General features: G+C 37.2%; 1 protein-coding gene across 1 annotated transcript in view; it reads left to right on the top strand.

Moving 5' to 3' along the window:
* The window catches only part of LOC126455096 (heat shock 70 kDa protein 12A-like), a 211,257-nt gene that overhangs the window by 79,657 nt on the left and 107,038 nt on the right, over window positions 1-24,562 (top strand). The window contains exons 4-7 of the mRNA XM_050091149.1: window positions 2,002-2,177; window positions 4,206-4,430; window positions 7,730-7,874; window positions 9,272-9,397. Of these exons, the coding sequence (XP_049947106.1) occupies window positions 2,002-2,177; window positions 4,206-4,430; window positions 7,730-7,874; window positions 9,272-9,397 (672 nt within the window). The remainder of the gene's footprint in view (window positions 1-2,001; window positions 2,178-4,205; window positions 4,431-7,729; window positions 7,875-9,271; window positions 9,398-24,562) is intronic.

Raw genomic sequence — 24,562 nt, 5'->3', positions numbered from 1 at the left:
TACAAGTATAGAATTTGCACTATGTGATGAAATGATGGATCTGACTGTTTCAAAATCTGTTCTTTAAGGTTGACATCAGTTAAACTGTACACAATCACATCATACAACATAACATCTGAATATAAATCACCACAAACACATTTGAATTTGCATTTCCTCATCATACCACACAAATCTGTTACCTGCTTGTTATAAGTTTGTTCTGACCATATCTTGAAATGAAAGAATTGGTACCTAGCTGCCACCACATTCACTTGTTGGTCATAATAGCTAGTTATAGAACCTTCAACCTGACCACAGAAAAGTTCACTCAAAGTGTCGTTAGGAAACAATTTCTGAATGAGGCGAAAGATTGCACTTCCTACCATTGACAAAAAGTAATGTAGCTTCACAGTACCTAATACTTTGTGAGCAATGTTGTGGGCCTCATACAGTTGCAACCATGTAAGCTGTTCCTCTTCTTTCTTGTTAAACTGGTGAAAAGGCATTATGGCACTCGGAGCTACAGTTTTGGCATGTTGGTCAGTTAAGCGCATGGTGTTGGTCACTTGGTTGGTGAGTAACTGCTGTACCATGTTTAGAAGGGTTGCAATATGCTACATATGAAACTGAAACATCTGTGTTAGCTGCATTGCATCTATCACTTACAGCTGATTTTCCTGAACAGGGGGTGGGAGAGGTGGATTACTCATTTTGAAAGAGGCAAATGTAATAAACAGACAATGCAAGCAAGAAAAATAAGCACACAAGCAAAGAAAATTTCTGTAGTGCCCACCTGAAAGTTCTGAAGTGAAAAAACACTATAAGAGACACTGTTAAACATGCAAACACACCCCTGCAAAGAAATGACAAGGTAGAATTAAGGCACCAGCAAAACACAAATGCCCACGACAAAACAAAATGGAGGCAATCTGTGGCAGCTGTTGACTCAGTGTTTGAACATTAACAGGTTGTCATTTGGACATCTTTGTCACCATTTTGTTCATTCACTTTGTTGCCATCTTGCTACGTCTATGAATCCTGTGTACTCGGTTTGCAAGACAAACAATCAAATAACTTGTATTAATGAGTTTTATTACAACAAGCCAATTACAATACTTAACTTTGATATATGTGTCACAAGAAAAGGCAACATACAAAAAATCTGACTTTTTCAGAATAGACAAACACAAGTCTGTGCTACATAGAGAATACTAATGACGCAGCTATGATGCATTGACTAACAAAGTGGTTAACATTGAAGCTGCTATCAGTGTGGGCTGCCACCAGTCTGGCGTCGTGCTTATATCCTCTTCACCTAAGGGCTGCTGCTGTCGCATTGTCATCCTGGAGGGAGGTCGGTCAGTGTGCAATTGGCTGACCTCTTCTCACAGCCTCCTCTTCTCTGTTGTTCCTGATTGGTGTGCCGGCACAGACTCTATGCCATAACATGATCCAGCAGTAGACATTAGATTTGACTGGACCATACTTTTTGCCAGGCTCTCTATTAGATGTACTTTTTGTGTAATAAATAACTATGAGTTTCAAATTTGCATCATAACTGCATCAAATTCTGAAGTTTGGTGACAGTTTTCTTTCAGTGTTACCACTCATTGGTCAAGACTAAATTTGACTCTTTACTTAGAGAAAACTGTGTCTTTCCTGTTGTGCAAAATAACAGAACTGTAAGCACAATATTAGTCACAATCTAAATGAAATCTCAACAAGACAATTACATTGTTAGCCTATATACAACTATTAATTTCCAAACATTAACAATATTTTTGCTTCATTTTGAGCTAAAGGGACGATCACTATGGTAGAAGTTCCTGTGGTATGGAACTGTACTGGAATTTGTAGGGTCTCATAGATGCTGCACCTTATTTTTGTGATTGAATTTTAGGGATAAGTGATTTGTATTTGGGCCAGTAGGCCTACAGCAGTTATAAATTGGGAGATAGATGCAGAAAGTCAATTTCTGGTCATCTTTAGAGATAATGCATTACAATTCTCATTTTGTAGGTGGTGATGCAGGAATTAGTAACCATAAGATACCAACAACACTTCTCCTTACTCCTAAAGAAGAATTTCATTCATTTGGTTTCATGGCAAGAGACTTCTTTCATGACCTAGATGCACAGGAAGCAAAAAGATGGTTATATTTTGATAAATTCAAGATGGTCCTTCACAACAATCAGGTAACATATTTGCAAAAACAGAAGCTCTACATACATTAATTAAATCATATTGTCAGATTTAGACTATGTGAGATCATAAAAATATACCAAAATTTTTAGTGTCAAAATGTTGAGAAATTTGATCAGTTCATTGCAGTAACATGATGTGGACAGATAATGAAAGTTGTGCCTTGGTGAAAAGTGATTTACAAAAGAAGGCCTGAAACAATGCATTACGATAAATGGAGAATTTTTTAAAACTGTGAAGTAGAATAATGTAGGAACAGCCAGATTTAGATTTAAATTAAATGAAGAAAACCAAATGTATGTCAACAATTCAATTCCCATTTGCTTTACATGTATTGTTGGGACGTTTATGTGTGGATGAATGAATAATTTACTTTGAGAGTTATCTCAATCACTTAATGGTTATGTTGAGCAATTGATCCATTGTGAAATATGTCTACTACCAGTAATCTCGTATTGATATGTACATTTGTTTTAATTTCTGACCATAATAGAGGTAAAGAAAGGGCGGTCTTTCATGTTAAATTATAATTCTTATAAACAGTATCAAAAGGAAAATTAACTTAAAAAAAGCAATAAAACCATGAAAGAGAATTGCTGGTCAGTATCAACCTTAGGTAAGAAAGATATTTAGTACTGCTGATATATGAGGGGCATTCAAATGACACCCAGTCACTAATGTAAAGTAATGGTAATGATTTTATTAACTACAAAATGAGATTATACACAATACGCATACTCAAAGATAGTCACCAAAACTGTTGGCACATTTATTCCATTGTGACATTAGCCAGTAGATTCCATCCTTGAATAAGCTAATAGGTTACTGTTGGATCCATGCCTGGACCCAGTCACACACCTTGTTGTTCACTGAGAATTGATGTCTGTGAATAGCTTGTTTTAGAGGTCCAAACACATGAAAGTCACGTGGTGAAAGCTCAGGACTGTACGGTGGATGTTCTAGCATTTCCCTCCAAAACTGCTGCAGTGCCATCTTCACTGCGTTGGCCATGTGTGGGCAGGCATTATCATGCAGGAGGATAATGCCATTGGACAACACTCGAATGACTCAGGCTGTACTCACCACACGCAGCCTTCATCCAGCAATACATTTCAAGGCCTCTGACTTCCTCTGCCACCAACAATCGAATCACTCCTCATTGTTTCTGCTTACTCTCCTGCAGTTCAGTAGTGGACAATAATTTGTGTGACCACCTTCTGTTTGGCATGAAACCACACTGGCGCTATGCAACATCAAATGGTGCACACGCATCACTCTCTCTACCAATAAATGGCACCACGATACCCACCATTATGTGGTGCCATCTTACATGTAGATGCACTGACCAGGTTTCATTTGAATGAACCTCATACACATATAACAGTGCACAACACTGTCCTAGCTTTTAGAACTATTAGTTCCTCCCTTAGGACAGAGAAAAAGATAGGTTTTGAAATGTGGTGCTAGAGACAAATTCTGAAGTTTTGATGGGTACATTAGCTAATTAATGAAGAGGTATTGAGTCAAACCAGGAAGGAACAAAATTTCTGGTACAGCATGGCTAATTTCTAGGATACATCCCCCTGAGGCATAAATGAATAAATTTAGTAATGGGAGGAAATGTGAAGGGCAAAAATTATAGGAGGCCTAGGCCTGAGTAAAGCAAACAGGTTTAAGCGGGTGGAGGGTACAGCAGTTACAGAGAGATAAAGAAACTAGCACAGGTTAGACTAGCATGGGGCAGCTGCATCAACCCAGTCTTTTAACTGAAGATAACAACAACAACAACAGCATTAACAACTGAATACTAACACAAAGCACAGATTATCACACATATTTGTTCCACCTTGTTCTGTACCATTAACCCCAATGAACTACTGCCATTTTGACTGTGTGTTTGATATATTTTGGTGTCACAGTTATTTTCCAATTTATGGCATAAGTGACTAGAATATTCCTTATAGTACATTTTACTTAGTGATACGAAATAACTGTTTGATACTGCAAATTTCTTTCTACAGAAAATAGATCGCTCCACTATGGTGAAAGCTGCTAATGGAAGGTATGTATCCGCTCTGACTGTCTTATCACATGCCTTGCGTTATCTTGGAGGTGAGGCCCTGAGGGAGGTTGAACGACAGCAGCCAGGCATTGAAATGTCACAACAGTCAGTTCGCTGGGTTCTCACAGTTCCTGCACTTTGGCAACCACCCGCAAGGCAGCTCCTCAGGGAAGCTGCTGGTCTGGTATGTCATTTCTGTGAATTGCACTTGTTGCTACAAGTTATTTAAGCAAAATTTTCAAGAAAATATATGTAATCCTGACAGATGACAAATATTCCCAGCCACCAATATACATTGATAGCATGTGGACTGTAACCATATAAGCAACAACATGGTTAACTGCTAATACCCAAGAAATAAACAGACTAAAAATACAGAAATTCTGAAGTGAAGGAGATTAATTTGCTATGAGATGTTGTAAGGGTAAAATACCACCATATTTGTGCCATTTGTTTATTTAAATTAGATAGCCAACTGACTCAAGGAAGTTGTAAATCTCTATTAGAAGATGCTATACTCTAATATTCTATGAGCTGTAATGAACCAACAATGAATTATTGAGTACTCTTCCATCATGACAAACTGTACATGAATATCATCTGCATTAATAGAGATGTAGTAGTCATCACATTAAACACTAGCTGTCAACAATTTCTTTGCTGATCTGCAACAGCCACTGCATCACTGATAGATTAGTAATACAGAAATTGCTAAATTAGCACTCTACACTCAATCAGATAATGATACTTGTTTAAAGTTGAAATCAGTACATGTAGGAAAGGGTCCAGAGCATAAGGTGGTGCAGGCTCATCCTGTGTGGTGTTGGGTCCTACATTTGACAAATTCTGCCTATGCAGATTGCACTAGTGAGAATAGGTACTCCATGTGTAAAAGTGGTATCGGTGATACCACTGTGCTCCCACATCCTGGATCAGAGTGCAATTTTATGTTAAACTCATCCAGATGGATTTAGAGTTGCACAAGTTCTCAGAACAACTTCAAATAAAAATGTTTAATAACAGCACAAAACTCAACTCATTTGTCCCCATCTTACATCTACATAATCTGCATCTACAACTTTACTCTGCATGCCATATTGTGGTGAGCACAACTGTTACCCTCCCCCACTCACACCTCCCCCCCCCCACCCCCCCACCCCCACCTGCCCTCTATTACTGCTTAATTCTTCTGCTCCACTCGTGAACAATGTTGAACAAGAACAACTTCTGGTAAGGCTCTATACAACCTCAGATATCTCTAATTTTATGTTTATGGTCTTTTCACAAGATATATGTAGGAGTACAGTAGTGTGCATCTGTCTGTCATCACTTATTCAAAGTGAAATGACCTGTGCATTTTCCAATTTCTTCGGATGCTTCATTCATCCAGTGACCGATGATAGACTGCTGTGAGATGAAGAGTGAGTTCTTTCACATACTCTATGTAAAACTATGTAGATATCCCATCAGGTCCAGCTTTCTTTCATGTGGTGAAAAATTTTAACTGATTTTCTATCCTGATATTTAGTTCTGTGTTAGTGCAGTAAGTGAAAGGGGGAACCATAACACTTCTTCCTCAGTGAAACATTTTCGGAAAATGGAATTCAGTGTTTAGCTCTATCTCTGTCATCTTCTGTTTTGGTGTCAGTATCATCACTGAGTGACTGAATAGATGGGGTGGGCCCATTTACTATTTTAATGTAACACTTACATTTCTTAAGATTTTGTGTTGGTTAGAAAGATAGAAATTCGTTTTTGAATATTTTGGCTCACATTATTCTCATTTTGGTTCTGTTCAGCTTTTGTTTGTCAACAAGCCTTTGGTTCCAGTGAAGTTCTCTTTGCTTTTGAAGCAACTTTATAACATAGTTGTTAAACCATGGCAAGTGTTTCCACCCCTTACAACTTTGTTCAGTGTGTAGCTGCCAAAATTGTGATGTTAAACACTTTTGCATTTTTTTCATTTACACTAAAAACATTTTTAGTCTGAGAGGTGAATGACATTCAATGCTCAGATAATTTAAATACTGTTTGTTGTTGCACTTATTAACCAGAAATATTTTCCTTCCTTTCTTAACTTTCCCACTTACACTCTTAGTCAGGGATGCTATAGCAGCACTATGATAACCAGTTTTCCACTGTAGGTTACCTGAACCAAAAGTCAGTCCCATTTGTAACCAGGGGATCCAAGCCATTACCCTTATGAGTCAGCTCTCTGATTAATTGGGCAAGGTAATTTTTGGATAAGGCATTTAGAACATTATCACGTAAGTCCCTGGTTATTCCACACACCTTAATCAATTGAGTCTATCAGTCTACAACTGGAAAGTTGAAATCTCCTCCTAACACTATAACATGATCAGGAAATTTATCTGTGATGTTCTCCAAATTTGCCCTGTAGTGCTCCACTACAGCAGATGCTGAGATACCCATTTACTATGATTCATTCATCTTTAAAAGTGTACCTTCATGCAAATTATTTTGCAATTGGATTTTGTACTAACTTACTAGAAATTATTGTATATTTTCAATTTATAAATACCCCTCTACTATTGGCAACCAGCCTATATTTGCAATATACACTCCAGTCAGAATTTAAATTCTCATTGCTCTTCATTTCTGGTTATAGCCAGCTTTATGTCCCTAGTACTAAGTGGACATTATAAATGTTCATAAGTGAAACTAGTTCTGGGACCTTTCCATTGATGTTCTTGCAGCTAATACTGTAGTAACATTTTCTTTATCTGATCTGCAATTATAACTGCTGCTACATGGAATTAGTGGGGACAATATTGTTGCCTCTCCAAATCCAATACATAATTTATTAGACCTATGGAAGAGTTAAAAACCCATACCTGCACATCATACATTAAGAAGCTCTACAATTCTCCACTTGATAGTGGAGGTCAAGAAAACAACATCCGAGATCATCACAACATTGTCTGCACCTCTTGATTAAGCCCTCCAATCAGCTCCAAATCAGAGGATGCTGTTTGGTTTTGGGAATGAGGCAGTGAAACACCCAGCTTCCACCCCATGTGTGAGACTTGCTGGTTTCATGAGTTCTGCCAGTTGCCTGTAGGAGGTGAGGATGGCCTGTGAACACAGGTGGCAAGCATCATTTATGCAGACATGATCTGCAGTTTACAGCCACCTGCAGCTGGTGCACTTAGTAGCCCACTCCACATCTCAGAAACATGAAAGAAAGAAACTAAACACGACTTTCAGATTAAGCACTAACATTTGCAAAATACACAAACTCTTATGCAAAACTCACAGTGAAGTCTTCAGATGATGGCAAACCAACAAGTGTACATCAAATTGATTCTGTCATTCAAATTTAATCAAGCTCTCCTTTCATTTTTGTCATCCACACTGTAATCACCATAGCATTTAGCTAATGAGTCATTTTAATTATTCATGACAAAGTAAAAACAATTAATATGTACTATGTTGTTAAAAGTTAAATTATTTTACTTGCAGGCAAATATCTATGACAAAGAACATCCAGAGAGTCTTATCATTGCACTAGAACCAGAAGCAGCATCTATATATTGCAGGACACAGAAACTGCATCATGTTGAAATATCCTCAGATCTGCCTCTTTTTGAAGAACTTGAGGATTCAGGTTGGATTCATTATTTAATGGCTTAGTAAATGTAATATAATATAAATAATTTTCAACAGCATCCCTTATTGAGAATGGTGATGGGCGAAGCATGTTTAAAAAAAGTACTCTATATTATGTTAGCTTATATCAAAACTAGAAAAAAGGTTGTGTGAACATGGTTTGTGGCATAACTGTGTTGAGATTGGGATTATTTTGTATATGGAGAGTATTCAGTACTCAGTGGTATGGGCTGTGGTATGCTGTTGAGGTTCAGTGGTCATTTTGCATTGGTTGTGTTCCTCAATGTACTTAGTCCACTAACTGCAGTTACAGCTGTCTCTTTTATCATCCATCTTATGCACGCTGTATCAATGTTGTGCTAGTAAGTAACATAAAAAGATTACTCATTCATGCAATGTGAACTGCGTAAACACTGAAATGGAGCCCTATTATTCCACTCATATTCTACTAAGGCTTAGTTAATGGTATTAATCAAAAGGCAGTTGTCATGTACACTGATGCTATATATGTAATTGTAAGCATGAATACACTGAAATATCTAGAAAAGGATGCTTTTGAGTGCATCAAAGGATGGAAATGTACTTCAATGAAAATAAAACAAGTTATACTAAATTTCAAACAAGAAAACAACACTGAAAAATTATTATTAATATTAAGAACAAAGGCTCATTTATCCAAACATATTGTACCATATACCAATATGGTACACAGTAGTTCACATGGACACTCAATGAGATTTAAAATTACAAATTACAAAAGATGCATAAGGAAATGTACCATAGAAGTCTGTCAAAAAAAAATTGAAGAACTCAAAGTATTAGTGGCACTTACATTGTACATAAGCCTCTTTCTTACTATAAAATGTACAGCTCTGTTAAACAAAGACTTTCATTCAGCAAAAGTTACAATTGTAGTAAAAGCCTTAAAGGATCTGAAAGGACCTGATAAAGATAAGAAGGATATGTTATAACAAACTCCCATCCAGCGCAAACAGTTTAAAATGCTAACAATTTTGAAAAGTACATTTTAAAATCTGTCCCATATCTACATAATGGCATTGTGAGAATGTATATTTACATTAAATTCATGGGCTAAAAGTAAATTTAAAGGTGTAGGGAGGGGGGAGGTGAATTAAGCACTTCCAAGTCATGTCTGCTCTTAAAAGACAGGTGTCTGGAAGGAAAATTAGCTGAAACTTCTCACATACAAATCCTGCATGAAATGGACATACTTGCACTCATATAAGAAGTTGTAATAGCTGAAACCAGTATCATTCAAAAAATGAGAAAATCTGTATCCTTTCTTCAAGGAGTTTTGTTTAGTACCATCAACTGAAAGTGAATTTGATCATAACTAGTTTTTAAATGTAACAGTGCTTAACTTATTATTTTAAGGCACCCGTTACATGGTGGTGGATTGTGGAGGGGGTACTGTGGACATCACAGTACATGAACTGTCTTCAAGTCGAGGGACTTTGCGTGAGCTGCACAGAGCTACTGGTGGTCCATGGGGATCCATAGGTAAGCAAGATCATTTCCATAACCAGAAAGATGTTGTATATCTTAGCTTCCATAATGACAGGTGTATTATTTATGAAATGAAATGAATGTCTACGGGGATGAAATCACCGGTGATGGAACAAGATAACATGAAGTCAGTGCAAAGCATTCAGATGTATTTGATGTTCAACCTGCAGTGTAAGGGATATGTACTGTCAGTTCTCATTACATTACATGATTTCAAGTTATTTCTTGTGTAAAATAAAACAAAGTGACAGACCTGTCACTAATGAATTAAAACTACTGTCCATGCTTGTGAGTTATATGAGCTACAAAGTTTCTTGTAATACAATATTTTATTCCATAAAATTGTTTCCATAAGTTTATTTATTAGTATTATTAACATGACCCACAAATTTTAATTCAGTTCAGTTCCTTTTCAGGAACAGAATTTTGTTTGCTTACTATTTTAGTCGTGAAAGCTGTAGAGCTACCCAACTCTTTAGACCGAAGAATGATGTTACAATAATTATTTCAGTAAAAACTTTTAACATAACATGTTTTTAAGATGAACTAAAGAATGTAAAATAATTTCTCCTGGGAACATACAGATTCCTAATCCCATACAGATAATACCAGAAATATTTGCTTGTGAATGTCTAACAACTATGACTATACTTGTAAAATTTAAAATGAAAAATTTAGGGTGCATCTAATAGACAATTACTTCATGAATAGTTCACCTAAGTCAATAAAAGTTTTATTATACTTTAAATGATATTTTCATGTAGAATAAGGTGTAATTAGATGAATGTCAAACACTAACTTCACTTAACGAAGGTTTATTCAGCATGTGCACATACAAGAGTGCGGAGCAAACAGCCTCTGGCCAGAACAAATACAGTATATATACAGCTACAGAACACTCCAGTACAACATTCTTGACATTTGAGGGTACTTCTAGAATGTACTTGAAGTGAATATAGAAATTAAAATGGTACAGTCCAGGTGAGTTTTGAACACACAACCCTCCTTTTCTCAGTTTAATGTCATAACCACTACACCACAGTACTACTCAGCTTCTTCTGTGACAATATTAGCTGCTGTGTGATTTTTCTTAATGACAGCTACACTCTACAATCCTTACTATCATCTAATACATGCACTCCACATTTTCATTTTAAATTTTACAGGTGTTGTCATAACTTTTAAAAGTTTACTGTCACAAATTTTCAGGACTATTTGTATGGTGTTAGGAATCTGTGTTGGATTAGGAGAAATTACTTTATAATCTTTAGCCTGTTTTAAAAATGTGTTATATTAAAAAGTTGTTTATTTAAATAATTATATTCTGTTTTTTAGTCTTGTGTGTGTGAAATTTTTCAATCTATTTTCACATTTTGATGAGTTAGAACAGACATGTGGTAAATTTCGGGTTTGTTTCAGTTTCTCTTTACCTAAGTAAACCAATATATTGCTTCCTCCTACGTATATCTCATGAAAGATCATGAAGGTAAAATATTAGAGATAATCAAGCTCACACAGAGGCTTATCAGCAATTGTTCTTACTAAAAAACTTCCACAACTGGAACAAGAAAAAGGAAAAATAGCAGCGGTACACAATGTACCCTGCACCACATATCATACAAGAAAGTGAATTAGTATTGCTTTGCCATCAAGTTCAGAGCTGTGTTGAAAGTTTCAAGTGACTAGTTTACTGAGAAGTTAGTTTAAAACCAATTGCAAAATTTGTACTGAACAGACAAGCAGAAAAAACAAAGGGTACATTAACATAATTTGGACAAAATATTTATGCTTTTGTTATAAGATGAGCTAATGCTTGAGGCCAGAAATGGCTAAATGAAGTACTGTGTACTTCAAATTGCTTCAGGTTACTGATTTCTTACATTTTTTTATGTATTGTCCTTGTCATTATATCTTTACTCAATTTTTTGGCCAGAAGTGATACATAGTCTGCAGTTGAACAAAAATGTCTCATTTTAGCATAATTACTACACCTTAGAAAATATTTGTGTCTATTTTGCATAAATAAAAGTGGAAACTTCAGCATATCATGCCCATAAATTTAAGTAACAAAAATGACCCTTTTTCTGTAATGCTGTAACGAATCTTTCACAGAATGACCTACACAGCACTAGTGATGTTAGCAATGAATTAACCTGTTCCCTTGCCAAATTTGAAGAAGCTATGCATTAATTACACATATTGCTTAGAGAGTTTGAAAGTTAATTTAAGTGGTAGAAAGATTGTTTGCTTTAACACAGACTTGGGTAGACAAAGTATAAATATTGTTAAGGATTGTTACTGATTTATTACAAAGGTGACACACATCAGATAGGTCTATTGATTTGATTTGACTTAATCAGAGAGACAAAACAACAGCGGTCTTAGCCCCCTGTTGCCCACACCAAAACTACATTTATTGTGCATTTCTCTAACTGACTCTCTAATAAAGCCAATCAGTCCTCTTGAAGAGTAGCAGGACACCCTTTACTAGAGCTTTGTTAGACATAATTTGTTCATGAATTAATGGCCCAAATTTTTGGGTTTTTTGGCGTCCAGTACTTCACTTTGGAAGAACAACAATGAAATTAAATAATCATGTGGCATTGTTGGCCAGGAGGTCCCATCCGAGGAAGTTCAGCCGCTGGGATGCAAATCTTATTTCAGATGATGCCACAGTGGGCGACTTGCACATAATGGTGAAAGGAAGATGAGAACAACACAATTCCCAATCCATGAGCCAAGAAAATCTACACCTGGGCCTGCTGAATCATAGGCAAACATGGTACCACTCAGCTAAGCAGGTGGACTTCACCACACAGTTTGTACTTATGGGCTTCTTTCTCTATATCCATCAAGTGCAAATGTTTCCTGAAAGCCCCATGGCCAGCCATTAAACTTTCTATGAATTTAATCTGCCTCTTGTTCAAGCCTGGGAATTGCATAACTTTTCTTAAAACCTGATCATCAGCTTGCCATGTATGTGTTTTTGATCTTAGTCCCATATTCTATGTGCTACTTCCTGATGCAGCTATATAGTTTAGATTTTACCACTGCTTTCAAGACAGGTTCAGGTCCAACAAATGGAGTTATCAATCCTGCCCTGACAAGTCTATTAGCTTGTTCATTACCATTAATTCCTGAATGACCAAGGACCCTCTACAGGTTTACCCTGTTGCTTTCCCATAGCCTCACAAGGGAATCATGGCATTCTGCAATGATTTTTGATCCAGATGCATGGGTTGATCATTGCAGTAGCTGAGTAGATTCTAATCCATGCATTCTCTGATAGTGAATATCTCCACCTGGGATGCCATGGCCCACTTCCCTAAAGAGACTGCACTGTGTAGTCTCGACTGTACCCTATATATCCTGCATCAGCACCTCCTTCTATTTTTGACCTGCCAGTAAACCAGACTGTGTCAGCCGAACAATAACATGGTCATTCTTCAACTGCTTCCTACCACCAATTGTTACACTGAATGGTTTTTTGAAGCAGGTGGAAGCTGTTGTGTGGTCAGTTGGCATTTTTCAGGCCATTTCTATATTTACCACATTCATTATATTAGTGTGGGATTTCCAGTGTGATCACCATTCCAGTGATGGGTGTGCTTCTAATTCCGCCTGAATGAATCTTGCATACAATAAGTTACATAGAACCAGCAGTTTTCCAGCACTGAATTAATAAGTTCTTTTGCCAAATTTGAAAAAGCTATGCACTAATTACAAATATTATTTGGTGAATTTAGAGTGTTTCCATTAATTTTGTCATGTGCAGACAAAGTATAAATACTGCCAAGTTTGTTGTTGATTATTACAGAGTGACAGATAACAGGTAGTTCTAAGTAATAAATTTTAATTTAGATGTCCGGGCAAATTCTCTTCCTCCAAAACTCTGCAGCTTTAATGGCCTTGTCATAGCACAAAAATAGATCTTCTGCTGTGCAGACAAACTCCAAATGTGGGCACATGTGTAAATGTTCAGTCATCGCAATTCTCCACATTCGCACTAGTCATCTTCAGAGTAGGTCCACTGAACCCTGTGTACTTTACATTTTGCAACTCCCTCTTAATCTGTTCAGTGCTCTCCATGTACTATACTCTAGTTGTTGCCCTTGTGTGATTTCCTCTTTGGGATGCAAGTCTGTATTTTGCAGAGTGTCCTACCATAGAGACAGATGGTGGGTCTCAACTTGGCCAACTAGTGGTACTCTCCAAAGAATAGAGCTCTTCCTTGGCTTAAGATGAGTTGGAACACTTTGTTGGTTACACGTTAAGTGCCATGAGTTGATTTGCAGCTTTTTCTTCTTGTTTCACTGTTGGGAAATGAATGATCATTACATACAATAAAGGACTTAAAAGCCAATGAGGAGTTAAAAAATTAAAAAAGTACATTGTGGATGTATGATGCAAAGTTGTGGAATGAGTCAAAATATTCATTTTTGAGTGACATAGAAAATGAAATGAAACATGAAAGTAACTTATTGTAAGATTTTAAGGGCCACTACAGATGCTGTGGCTGATTTAGAAGAAGAAGAAGGAGAAGGAAGAGGAGAAGGAGGAAAAACAGCTTGAAAAAAAAAAAGTACAAAACCAGAGCAACGAAGAAAGGGAAAAATTAGTAACAATAACTTCACTACATAGATATCATCTGCTGTCTAACTAATCAAAACATGAAGCTGTAGCAAACAAAGAAAGGAGACCCATCTTTTTCTCTTAAAAAAAATCCAAACAACAAAATCTTACCAAGTTAAGCATTACAGCACAGAAGCACTGTAACAAATAAGTATGCAGAATCACAGTTTTGAGAGGGAGGGGGGTTCTTGGTGCTTGGTTCCTACTTGAGCTAGTAACATGGGGTATAAAGTTTTTGGCTTACCCCAGGCCAGTGGCAAAATGGCTCTAAGCACTATGCAACTCAACATCTGAGGTCATCAGTCCCCTAGACTTAGAACTACTTAAACCTAACTAACCTAAGGACATCACACACATCCATGCCAGAGGCAGGATTCGAACCTGCGACTGTAGCAGCCCCATGGTTCCGGACTGAAGTGCCTAGAATCGCTCGGCCACAGTGGCCGGCACCAGTGGCCTTTTGTATAGCCATTTGAACATCTGTCTTACTGTGGCTATGTTACGCTATATTAAGCAAGGTTTGAATGATGAACCACATCTAGCACTCAGGTAAATTGTAGAATCTGATTAATTTCTTTTGCAAAAGATTTTAATTTGGCTGACATTAATGCTCACCTAATGGGACCATTTGTATGTGCTGTTAAAAAACTACAGATTGTAGCAAGACTGATGATTCAAATTTGCTCTACCAGTGTATTGGACCTTGGTCTAAGGTAAGTTTTAACCATTTGAAAGAAACTTGCTTTATTTGGATTTTACACACAAGAAACATTTTTCTGGAAGGTTTTTGAAGCATGCCACTTCTGTGTTTTAAACTTGTGCAAACTGATTCAAATACATATAATTAATAGTTGCCCTGTTGTTTTGTGAAAGCTTTTTCCATTGTCATGATATAAGCAACATGGTTTGAAAGACAATAAAAAAAAACCTATACAGGATCAATTATTGCCAAAGTCAACAAAAATCTTCACTGTTTGCCAAGGTGTGGCTGTCTAATGTCAAAATTATGCTAGAATGAAAGTTGGGAACCAGAATGAAAAATGCTCCTATCATAACACAAAAAAGACAAGTATGTCCTGAGCAGAGTTTGGGATGTAGAAGAAGGGAACTAGCTTTTTGACTTATCTGGCAGCTTCAAAGACATTTAAATCAAAACATCTTGACATATTTGCATTTTTTTATAAGTTAACCTTACTTTCCCAGTGCAGTGAGCTCTCTTAGCTGCAAGTTGTTGGCACACTTGCATCTTGCGGTTTATAGGCTTAACATCTGAGGTCATCAGTCCCCTAGACTTAGAACTACTTAAACCTAACTAACCTAAGGACATCACACACATCCATGCCTGATCCGGTGTCCAAAATCCAGGAGATTTGCCAGCTGTAGTAAACTATACATAATATCTTATGGCTGAGGAGCATACAAGCATACATGTAATAACTAAGAAAGTTTTTCTGAGGGGGGGGGGGGGGGGGGTGAAATTTTTGGAAGTGGATTTGATCCTGGGAGGATGCTAAAACAATTTTTTTATTTCTGGGTGTTGGCGTCAGAAGGGGGGCGGAGGTGTTGATTTTTTGCCCTGAAAATAACATTTCTCACCAAAGCCCATGTCCTTTTACATGTATGGTGAAGACTGTAAGAACAGATACACACAAATTTATATGCTTCTAGAGAGTGGGATGCATCTATGGAGTTGCATCTGTACTGGGAAGTATCCCAGAGTGGGGATGCATGCATCCTAAGCTTTAATGACATATTGTCCCACACTGCATGATGTGAGAAATGCCATGTTTTTTAGATTAGATTAGATTAGATTAATACTAGTTCCATGGATCATGAATACGATATTTCGTAATGATGTGGAACGAGTCGAATTTTCCAATACATGACATAATTAGGTTAATTTAACAACATACTTAAATTAATATAACAACTTTATTTTTTGTTTTTTTTGTTTTTCTTTATTTTTTATTTTTATTTTTATTTTTTTAATTTTTTTTATATTTTTGTTTTGGTTTTTTTTCCTTTTTTTCTTAATTTATATCTAAAAATTCCTCTATGGAGTAGAAGGAGTTGTCATTCAGAAATTCTTTTAATTTCTTCTTAAATACTTGTTGGTTATCTGTCAAACTTTTGATACTATTTGGTAAGTGACCAAAGACTTTAGTGCCAGTATAATTCACCCCTTTCTGTGCCAAAGTTAGATTTAATCTTGAATAGTGAAGATCGTCCTTTCTCCTAGTATTGTAGTTATGCACACTGCTATTATTTTTGAATTGGGTTTGGTTGTTAATAACAAATTTCATAAGAGAGTATATATACTGAGAAGCTACTGTGAATATCCCTAGATCCTTAAATAAATGTCTGCAGGATGATCTTGGGTGGACTCCAGCTATTATTCTGATTACACGCTTTTGTGCAATAAATACTTTATTCCTCAGTGATGAATTACCCCAAAATATGATGCCATATGAAAGCAATGAGTGAAAATAGGCGTAGTAAGCTAATTTACTAAGATGTTTATCACCAAAATTTGCAATGACCCTTATTGCATAAGTAGCTGAACTCAAACGTTTCAGCAGATCATCAATGTGTTTCTTCCAATTTAATCTCTCATCAATGGACATACCTAAAAATTTGGAATATTCTACCTTAGCTATATGCTTCTGATTAAGGTCTATATTTATTAATGGCGTCATACCATTCACTGTACGGAACTGTATGTACTGTGTCTTATCAAAATTCAGTGAGAGTCCGTTTACAAGGAACCACTTAGTAATTTTCTGAAAGACAGTATTGACAATTTCATCAGTTAATTCTTGTTTCTCAGGTGTGATGTTGCTTGACATTATGGCATATATCGTGTCATAGGACATGACATCAACATGATATATCATGTTGCTTTATTTGACACAATAGATTATATTACATAACATAGGTACTAACACTAACAAGTAAAACAGCACAAATATGTCAACATGTTTTGATATAAATTGTTTGTAACTGCCAGACAAGCTGAAAAGGTAGTTTCCTTCTTTTAGATCCCAAACTCTGCCCAGAACATATTTGCCATTTTTGTGCTATGATAGGAGCATTTTTCATTCTGGTAAAAGTTTATTTCATTTTTAAACAATATCTTGTTAATTTGCAGATCTATAATTTTGTTTGGCTATAAAGAAAAGATTTCCATACCACAGTATTTTACATATTTTTATTCTGTCATGAAATTCTGTATGTAATGTTTGACATCAGGATTTCTTTTTATTTTATAATCATGGCACATCTTATTAACTTCATGGTTCAAAGGATTGTCAGCCACATAGAATCCTGACAAATTAAGCATATTGGAAATGGTAGTAAGTAATGAAATTTCTTTTTTAGAAAAGATATGAATTTCATGAAACAATAATATGTAAGTGCAGTGAATGAAGCACAGGAGGAGCCAATGCATTGTGTGCAAAGAGAGACAGATAGTACATTACAAGATTTTTGTCTTATATATTTAATTTTGCCCATAACTTAATTCAATAATACATAACAGTAGTAACACCCAAAGTACTTGGAGTTTGTTACACTGACACAACAAGTAGTTGAAATTGTCCTATAGACAAATGTAACTGAGGAAAACATTTTTGAATGTTGGAACATATGATGTTCCTGATGAGCTCTCTGTCTATAAGGATGCTTAAGAATATGGTGCAGTAGACCCTTCATATCAGCTGACTGCCATGTAAAGTAGTAATCTGCTGTGACATTGTGCAATTAAAATCAACTGCATTTAATAAGTATTGATAATTTTTACTGACAACTTACTTTAAATCAGGTCAGGAGCTCTGACATCAAATTGTAGGCATAAGCCTCCAGTTTGGTGAAAGTAGAATAAGAAGAAAAACAGAAATATGAAGTAAAGAAGAAATCAAATAAAATAAGACTAAAATATCAAAATGTAAGTAACATGAATTCATATTAACAGAATCTTCTGTTGGCTCTTGGTAGAACAACATTATAATAATAAATGAAAAGCACCAGTTTGCTTTTGTTCTACAATATTGCTTTATTTGACACAATACATTATATTACATAACATAGGTACTAACACTAACAAGTAAAACAGCACAAACATGTCAAGATCTTTTGATATAACTTGTTTGTAACTGCCAGATAAGTTGAAAATGTATAAGATGTGTTGGTTTCAAAATACAGTTGTGCACAAATTAATCAGACAAGATGATTAAACTTCAACTGTGTGCATTTATTACTATATGTATGCTACAGTTAGTAGCTTACTGATTATTAATAACTAATGTGACCTCCTTTTGTTTTAATGAGCTTCTAAATATGTAGAACAAAAGCAAACTGGTGCTTTTCATTTATTATTAACATGAATTCATGTTGAAGGGTTGTTTGAGTGGCTATGTAGATAGGCAAATGTTGACTAATGGAAAGAGTATGTATAGGAGTAGGACCATCGTAGATCTGAAAACGGAGGACATTTTAAAGAAATATTATTTGTTCCATTAACCAGGGTGGATATAGTACGGCTATTTTTGCTTATCATATATAATATCAAGTGTGTAGAGTTCTTGTTCAATACTAGAAATATTGCCTGATTGAGAAATTAACGAAAAATTATGGTTGGTTGAAAATACTAAAAAATTGCTCAAAGTAATGTAGACAGCCTAATGGATAAGATGTGTTGGTTTCCAAATACAGTTGTGCACAAATTAATTAGACAAGATGATTAAACTTCAACTGTGTGCATTTATTACTATATGTATGCTACAGTTAGTAGCTTACTGATTATTAATAACTAATGTGACCTCCTTTTGTTTTAATGAGCTTCTAAATATGTTGTGGCATAGATTTGACTTCTTTTGTTGAACAGTCCTTTTTATCAAGATGCCTTTCTGCAATACTCCACAAATTCTTGATAGAATTTAAGTCTGGTGAATTACCGGGCTACTGAAGCACACTAATGTTGTTTTTTTTTGGGAGCATATTTTACAGTCTGTTCAAGATGTTCAGCTCTCACTGCACCATGGGTGCTTCACTTGATAGTTCTTGTCTATACCCTTGAGCAACAAAGCATGACTCATCACTGAAAATTACACATTTCCAGTCATTAGAGTTCGAAGACATATATTTTGGCCAAGTCAACCTTTTTTTCTTCATGGCAGCTGTTAACAACTGTTTCTTTATTAACTTCTGTGCCTTCTGCCCACATTCAAGAAGATTACAACATACCATTGATGAGTCAGTTTCAACATCAGTAGCCAATAAATCTGTCTGAAGGTCTCTAGGAGTCTTGTGAGGATTAATACTATTGTTTATACGTAGAGTTTTGCCAGTTCTAGGGGTGGCTTTTCATTTTTATCTATATCTCCCTTTTCTCTTTGGAGACAATGGAATAATATCAGTATATGCCCTAATAAGTCTTGAAACCCTCGATTTTTCCACATCAACAACAGAAGCAATGTCTCTTATAGTCATTATAGTCATAGATGTGTGTTCATGAAGAACAACTATTTTTGCCTAGTTCTTAGGTGGAATGTCCATTTTAATACAAATACAAAGTTTTCCTGTCAAGAATACAGAAATAATACTCACCGTTGCTACACATACGAGCACTCAACTGAGCTGGAGGAGACCTATAATTGTTGTTCACAGTCAAGGCAATAGCAGTCCAGCAAGAGTCCAACAATTGGGCACATAAAAATGGTTAGAGCTAACCAACTTCAATTACTTGTAAAATATGAACTTGCCCTAGTTAATTTGCACACTATTGTATTCTAGGCCCACCCAGTTAGCCGTGTGGTCTAACACATGGCTTTCCGGATTGGGAAGGAGCATCTGGTTCCCGGCACAAATCCGCCCGGCGGACTTGTCTCGAGGTCTGGTGAGCCGGCCAGTCTGTGGATGGTTTTTAGGTGGTTTTCCATCTGCCTTGGTGAATGTGGGCTGGTTCCCCTTGTTCCGCCTTAGTTACACTATGTCAGTGATTGCTGTGCAAAAAGTTCTCCACGTACATGTAAATCACCATTATCCTACCATGCAAACATAGTGGTTACACTCGTCTGGTGTGAGATGTTTTCTGCGGGGATCCACCAGGGGCTGAACCACACAATAACCCTGAAAGAGTGGTTTGGTGTGGGGCAGTGGAGGGGTGAAGTGGACTGCGGTAATCATCGTGGTGTTGTGGACCACTAACGGCTGCGGCGGGGACGGAGCCTCTCCGTCGTTTCTAGGCCCACGGTTAACACACAACACACTCACTACAATGGTATTCTATAACAACTTTCAGTAAAGCTCTCCAGAAGTTAGTGGATTAGTTTAAGAAGTGGCAAGAACAATTGTCTAAGAGTGCTGTGCATAAAATACAGGAGGAGCACAATGCGTTGTATGCAAAGACAGCCACAGCCAGTTCATTCTCTGCCTCCCATCATGATTCATCTGCTCTTTTCTGACTGTTGCCAAAGTTCAGCCATTCTTCACGTGGTATCTCAGTTTTTGTGTCTGACTCCCTCTCTTGAAAAACTGATATTGCCAGAACACCACCACACTCTCCTGTTTGTGAACATTTGGCATGTTGATAACAAAATACAGGGTGATTCTAAACTCACTGTACATTTCATACTTAAACAAATTTTATTAACCAATTTGTAATGGCACTGCAACTTATGTTACAATAGGAGATAATTTCAGTACATTTCAATGTGACCACCTTGCATGTCTGGCCCACCCCCCAGCGCTCCACTGCAAACTGAAAAACCTGCCCAAGCATATCTGGTGTAATCTCAGCAACTGCAGCTCGAATCCACTGTGTTAAGTGTTCAGTGCTGTAGATCTTCACCGGGTATACCTTTGACTAGATAAACCTCCATGCAAAAAAGTTTAGGGGTGTCAAGTCAGGAGAGCAGGGTGCCCACATCCGTGGAGAGGCACGACCAATCCATCTGCCAGGAAATGCTTGTTTCAGATAATCCTGAACAATGAGGGCAAAATGGGGTGGTGCACCATCCTGTTGAAAAACAACAGTATCCATAATCCCATCAGGTATCAACTGGGGCTCCAAAACTGTTCTAACATATATAGGTATGTGGTTCCAGTAATGGTTTGTTGTGCGAAGAAGAAGGGCCAGTACACTGTTGACCTCGTTATCCCTAACCACACATTCACTTTTGCTGTGTCCCATTGCCACTCCTGCAGCACACTTGGTTGTTCGTCTGCCCAGATCTTGTAGTTGTGTCTGTTCACATGTCCACAGGTATGAAATGTAGCTTCATCACTGAATAAGACATTTTGCATCAAATTATCATTTTCCACAGCTTGTAGCATATCATAACAAATAGCTTGTCTGGCTGTGTAGTCCTCTGCTTCAAGCTTATGTATGACTGGATATGGTATGCATGTTTATGCAGCTTGTAACTAAGAACTCTCCATACAGTGGTTTGAGGAATACCAAGCTTCCTACTAAGTCTCCTGGTAGATGCAGAAGGGCTACGTGTGAGCGCATCCTGCACAGTTTGCACGGTGTCTGGCATTATGGCTAGCCTCCCTGGATGTTCTTCACCTGCGACACTACCAGTAAGCTGGAATTTATTTGACTCGGTCTTGATAGCAAGACTGGTGGGGCCTGTTTTCTGGAATCAATGGGCAAAGTCTGTCCGCACCTGTTCATACGTCATTCCATGATTCCACGAAGATGAGCATAAACAACAGTGATTCGTTTCTATTTGGTTAGCATTCTATCGTAGAACCTGCAAGAAACAAATATTCTGTTACTATATCACTGAAATGTACAGTGACTTACAATTTCACTGAAATGTATAGTGACTTACTATACCACTGAAATGTATAATGACTTTAGAATCACCCTGTAGTAAGTACCAAACTAACATTGATTTGAAAATCGTTAGTAAATGTTCAACTCACATAACAGTATCAATGAAGCAAGTTAAAAGAAATTCATTAAAGAGATGATGGAGAAACAAAATAAATGTGTTGAAATTTTAAAAAATTAGAATTAATTCAAAGATTTGAGAATGAGGAAACTACTGCAAAACTAAGTGCTGATTATGGTATTGGAATGCAGACTATTTAGGCACATTAAAAAGAATAAGCAGAAAATACAGGATTTTGTCTGGAACTGTGATTATAGTTATGGACCATCTGCATGAAAAAGCATGAAGAGAACAATATACTGAAAAGGGTAGTTGCTATTCACCTTATAGCAGAGATGTTGAGTAGTGGAAAGGCAAAACAGAAAAACTGTCAGAAAGTTAGCTTTCAGCCAATGAGGCTTTTGTCAAAAATAGATCACACACACACACACACACACATACACTCACGCAAATGCAACTCACACACGTATGACCACAGTCTCTGGCAGCTGGAGCCAGACTGCGAGCAGCAGGGCATTATGGGAGAGGCAATTGGGTGGGGGTAAGGAGGAGGCTGGGGCAAGGAGACGGAGGGATAGCTGTGTAGGAGTGGGGGTCAGTAAAGTGCTGCTGGGAGTAGCCTTCTGTTCCACCAATGCACCCAATCTTTTTACTTCTTTTCTGCTAACCTCACCTTTCACCCCCGCTCTCTGCCTTCCAACTGCACCTAGCTGCCCCACTCTCCATCTCATTCCTAGCGGAAAAGTAGAGAAGTAAAAAGATTGGGTGCATTTGTGGAATAGAAGGCTGTGTAGTGCTGGAATGGGGACAGGGAAGTGGGTGAAGTGCAAGAACAATGACTAACGAAGGTAGAGACCAGTAGGGTTACAGGAACATACGATATATTGCAGGGTGAGTTCCCACCTGCACAATTTAGAAAAGCTGGTGTTGGTAGGAAGGATACAGATGTCACAGGCCATGAAGCAGTCATTAAAATGAAGGATGTCATGTTAGGCAGTGTGCTCAGAAGCAGGGTGGTCCTGTTGTTTCTTGGCCACAATTTGTCGACTGCCATTCATGTGGACAGACAACTTGTTGGTTGTCATGCCCACATAGAATGCAGCATAGTGTTTGCAGCTTAGCTTGTAAATTACATGACTGGTTTGAGAGGTAGCCCTGGCTTTGATAGGATCGGTGATGTTTGTGACAGGACTGGAGTAGGTGGTGATGGGAGGTTGTATGGGACAGATCTTCCATCTAGGTCTATTACAGAAATATGAGGCATGAGGCAAGGGGAGCAGGGGTTGTATAGAGATGGAAGAGGATATTGTGTACATTTGGTGAGTGGCAGAATACCACAGTAACTGGCCACAATGGAGTATCCTGGGTGGTTGGGTTTATGGACTTCAGGAAGCATGTAGAAGGTAGGAGTGTGGGGAATGATAGGGTTGAGGAGAGAGAGATGGATCCTGGGGAGAGATTTTGTGCTAGGCTTAAGGATTTGAGGAGAGACTGGAGAAATAGAAATACAAGTTTATTGTCTCGTAACAAATAATTTCAAGCCATTGACTTAAAGTACAGGAGGTCTGCCAAAATGCAAAAACTGGTTTACAATTTTCCTTATAATACCAGTAATATAATATACAGTACTGAATAATTAATTAATTAAGCAATTAATAATTTTTCTTCAAAAGTAACAAAGTTTTAAGATTAACAGTCCTAAGTATTTGCTCTCTCCTACTCAAATTTTCAGATCATCATTTATGAATTATTCTACTGAATAGTAACATTTCTGCACTAGTTTCTCATATAAGTATTTTTTTTCAGTGTTTCTAAATTTATGCTGAGCAATTCTCTTCCTTCCACTTTTTTATAAATTTTCATACCCATATAATGTGGGGTTTGAGAGTAAAGTTTTAAACAGTTGGTGGGCGGCATAAAATTATTTTGATTTCTGGTGTTGTAAACATCCTGAAAATGATTTGCTGCAAATATATCAGGGTTACTGTGCACAAAGATAATCAGCTCGTATATGTATAGTGAGGGAACACTTAATATACTTAGATTTTTTAGGAGTGGGCAACATGATTTTCTTCGCCCTACATTGTGCGTATGTCTAATGACAGTTTTCTCAAGTTTTAGTATTCGACGCATATGGTTTGAGTTACCCCAAAACGCAATACCATACCTTATTACTGACTGCTGGATTTCTGGAATGGGGTCACTGTGGCAGGATTTGTAGGTGGATGAATCTGACAGCTGGTGGAGTCTATCTGCCAGGTAATCCTTGAGGTTCAAAACAAAACTGGTGGAGCCTTTGTCAGCAGGTAGTATTATAAGAACAGGATCAGTTTTTAGGCGGTGAATTGTGGATCTTTTTGTGAGTGTAAGGTTAGTTTGCATGTTAAGGGATTTGGGGAGTGATCATGAGGGAAGGTTCAATGTTAAGAAACTCTGCAGAGTTAACAATGGGTGATTTGAGGGCAGCAGGGGTGGATCATGGCTGGATGGAGGAGTGAACTGAGGCAGACAGGGTCTTGCATTGAGTCTGATTGGTAGGGTCGGTGGCAAAAAAGAGTTTCCACTGTAGTGACCAGGAAAAGGAGAGACAGTCTTTAACAAGTCATGCATGACTGAATTTGGGGGGGTG

Source organism: Schistocerca serialis, chromosome 1, assembly GCF_023864345.2.
Source record: "Schistocerca serialis cubense isolate TAMUIC-IGC-003099 chromosome 1, iqSchSeri2.2, whole genome shotgun sequence".
NCBI lineage: Eukaryota > Metazoa > Arthropoda > Insecta > Orthoptera > Acrididae > Schistocerca > Schistocerca serialis.
The sequence above is the reverse complement of the archived record's forward strand: the minus strand, read 5'-3'. Positions and strand labels throughout refer to the sequence as shown.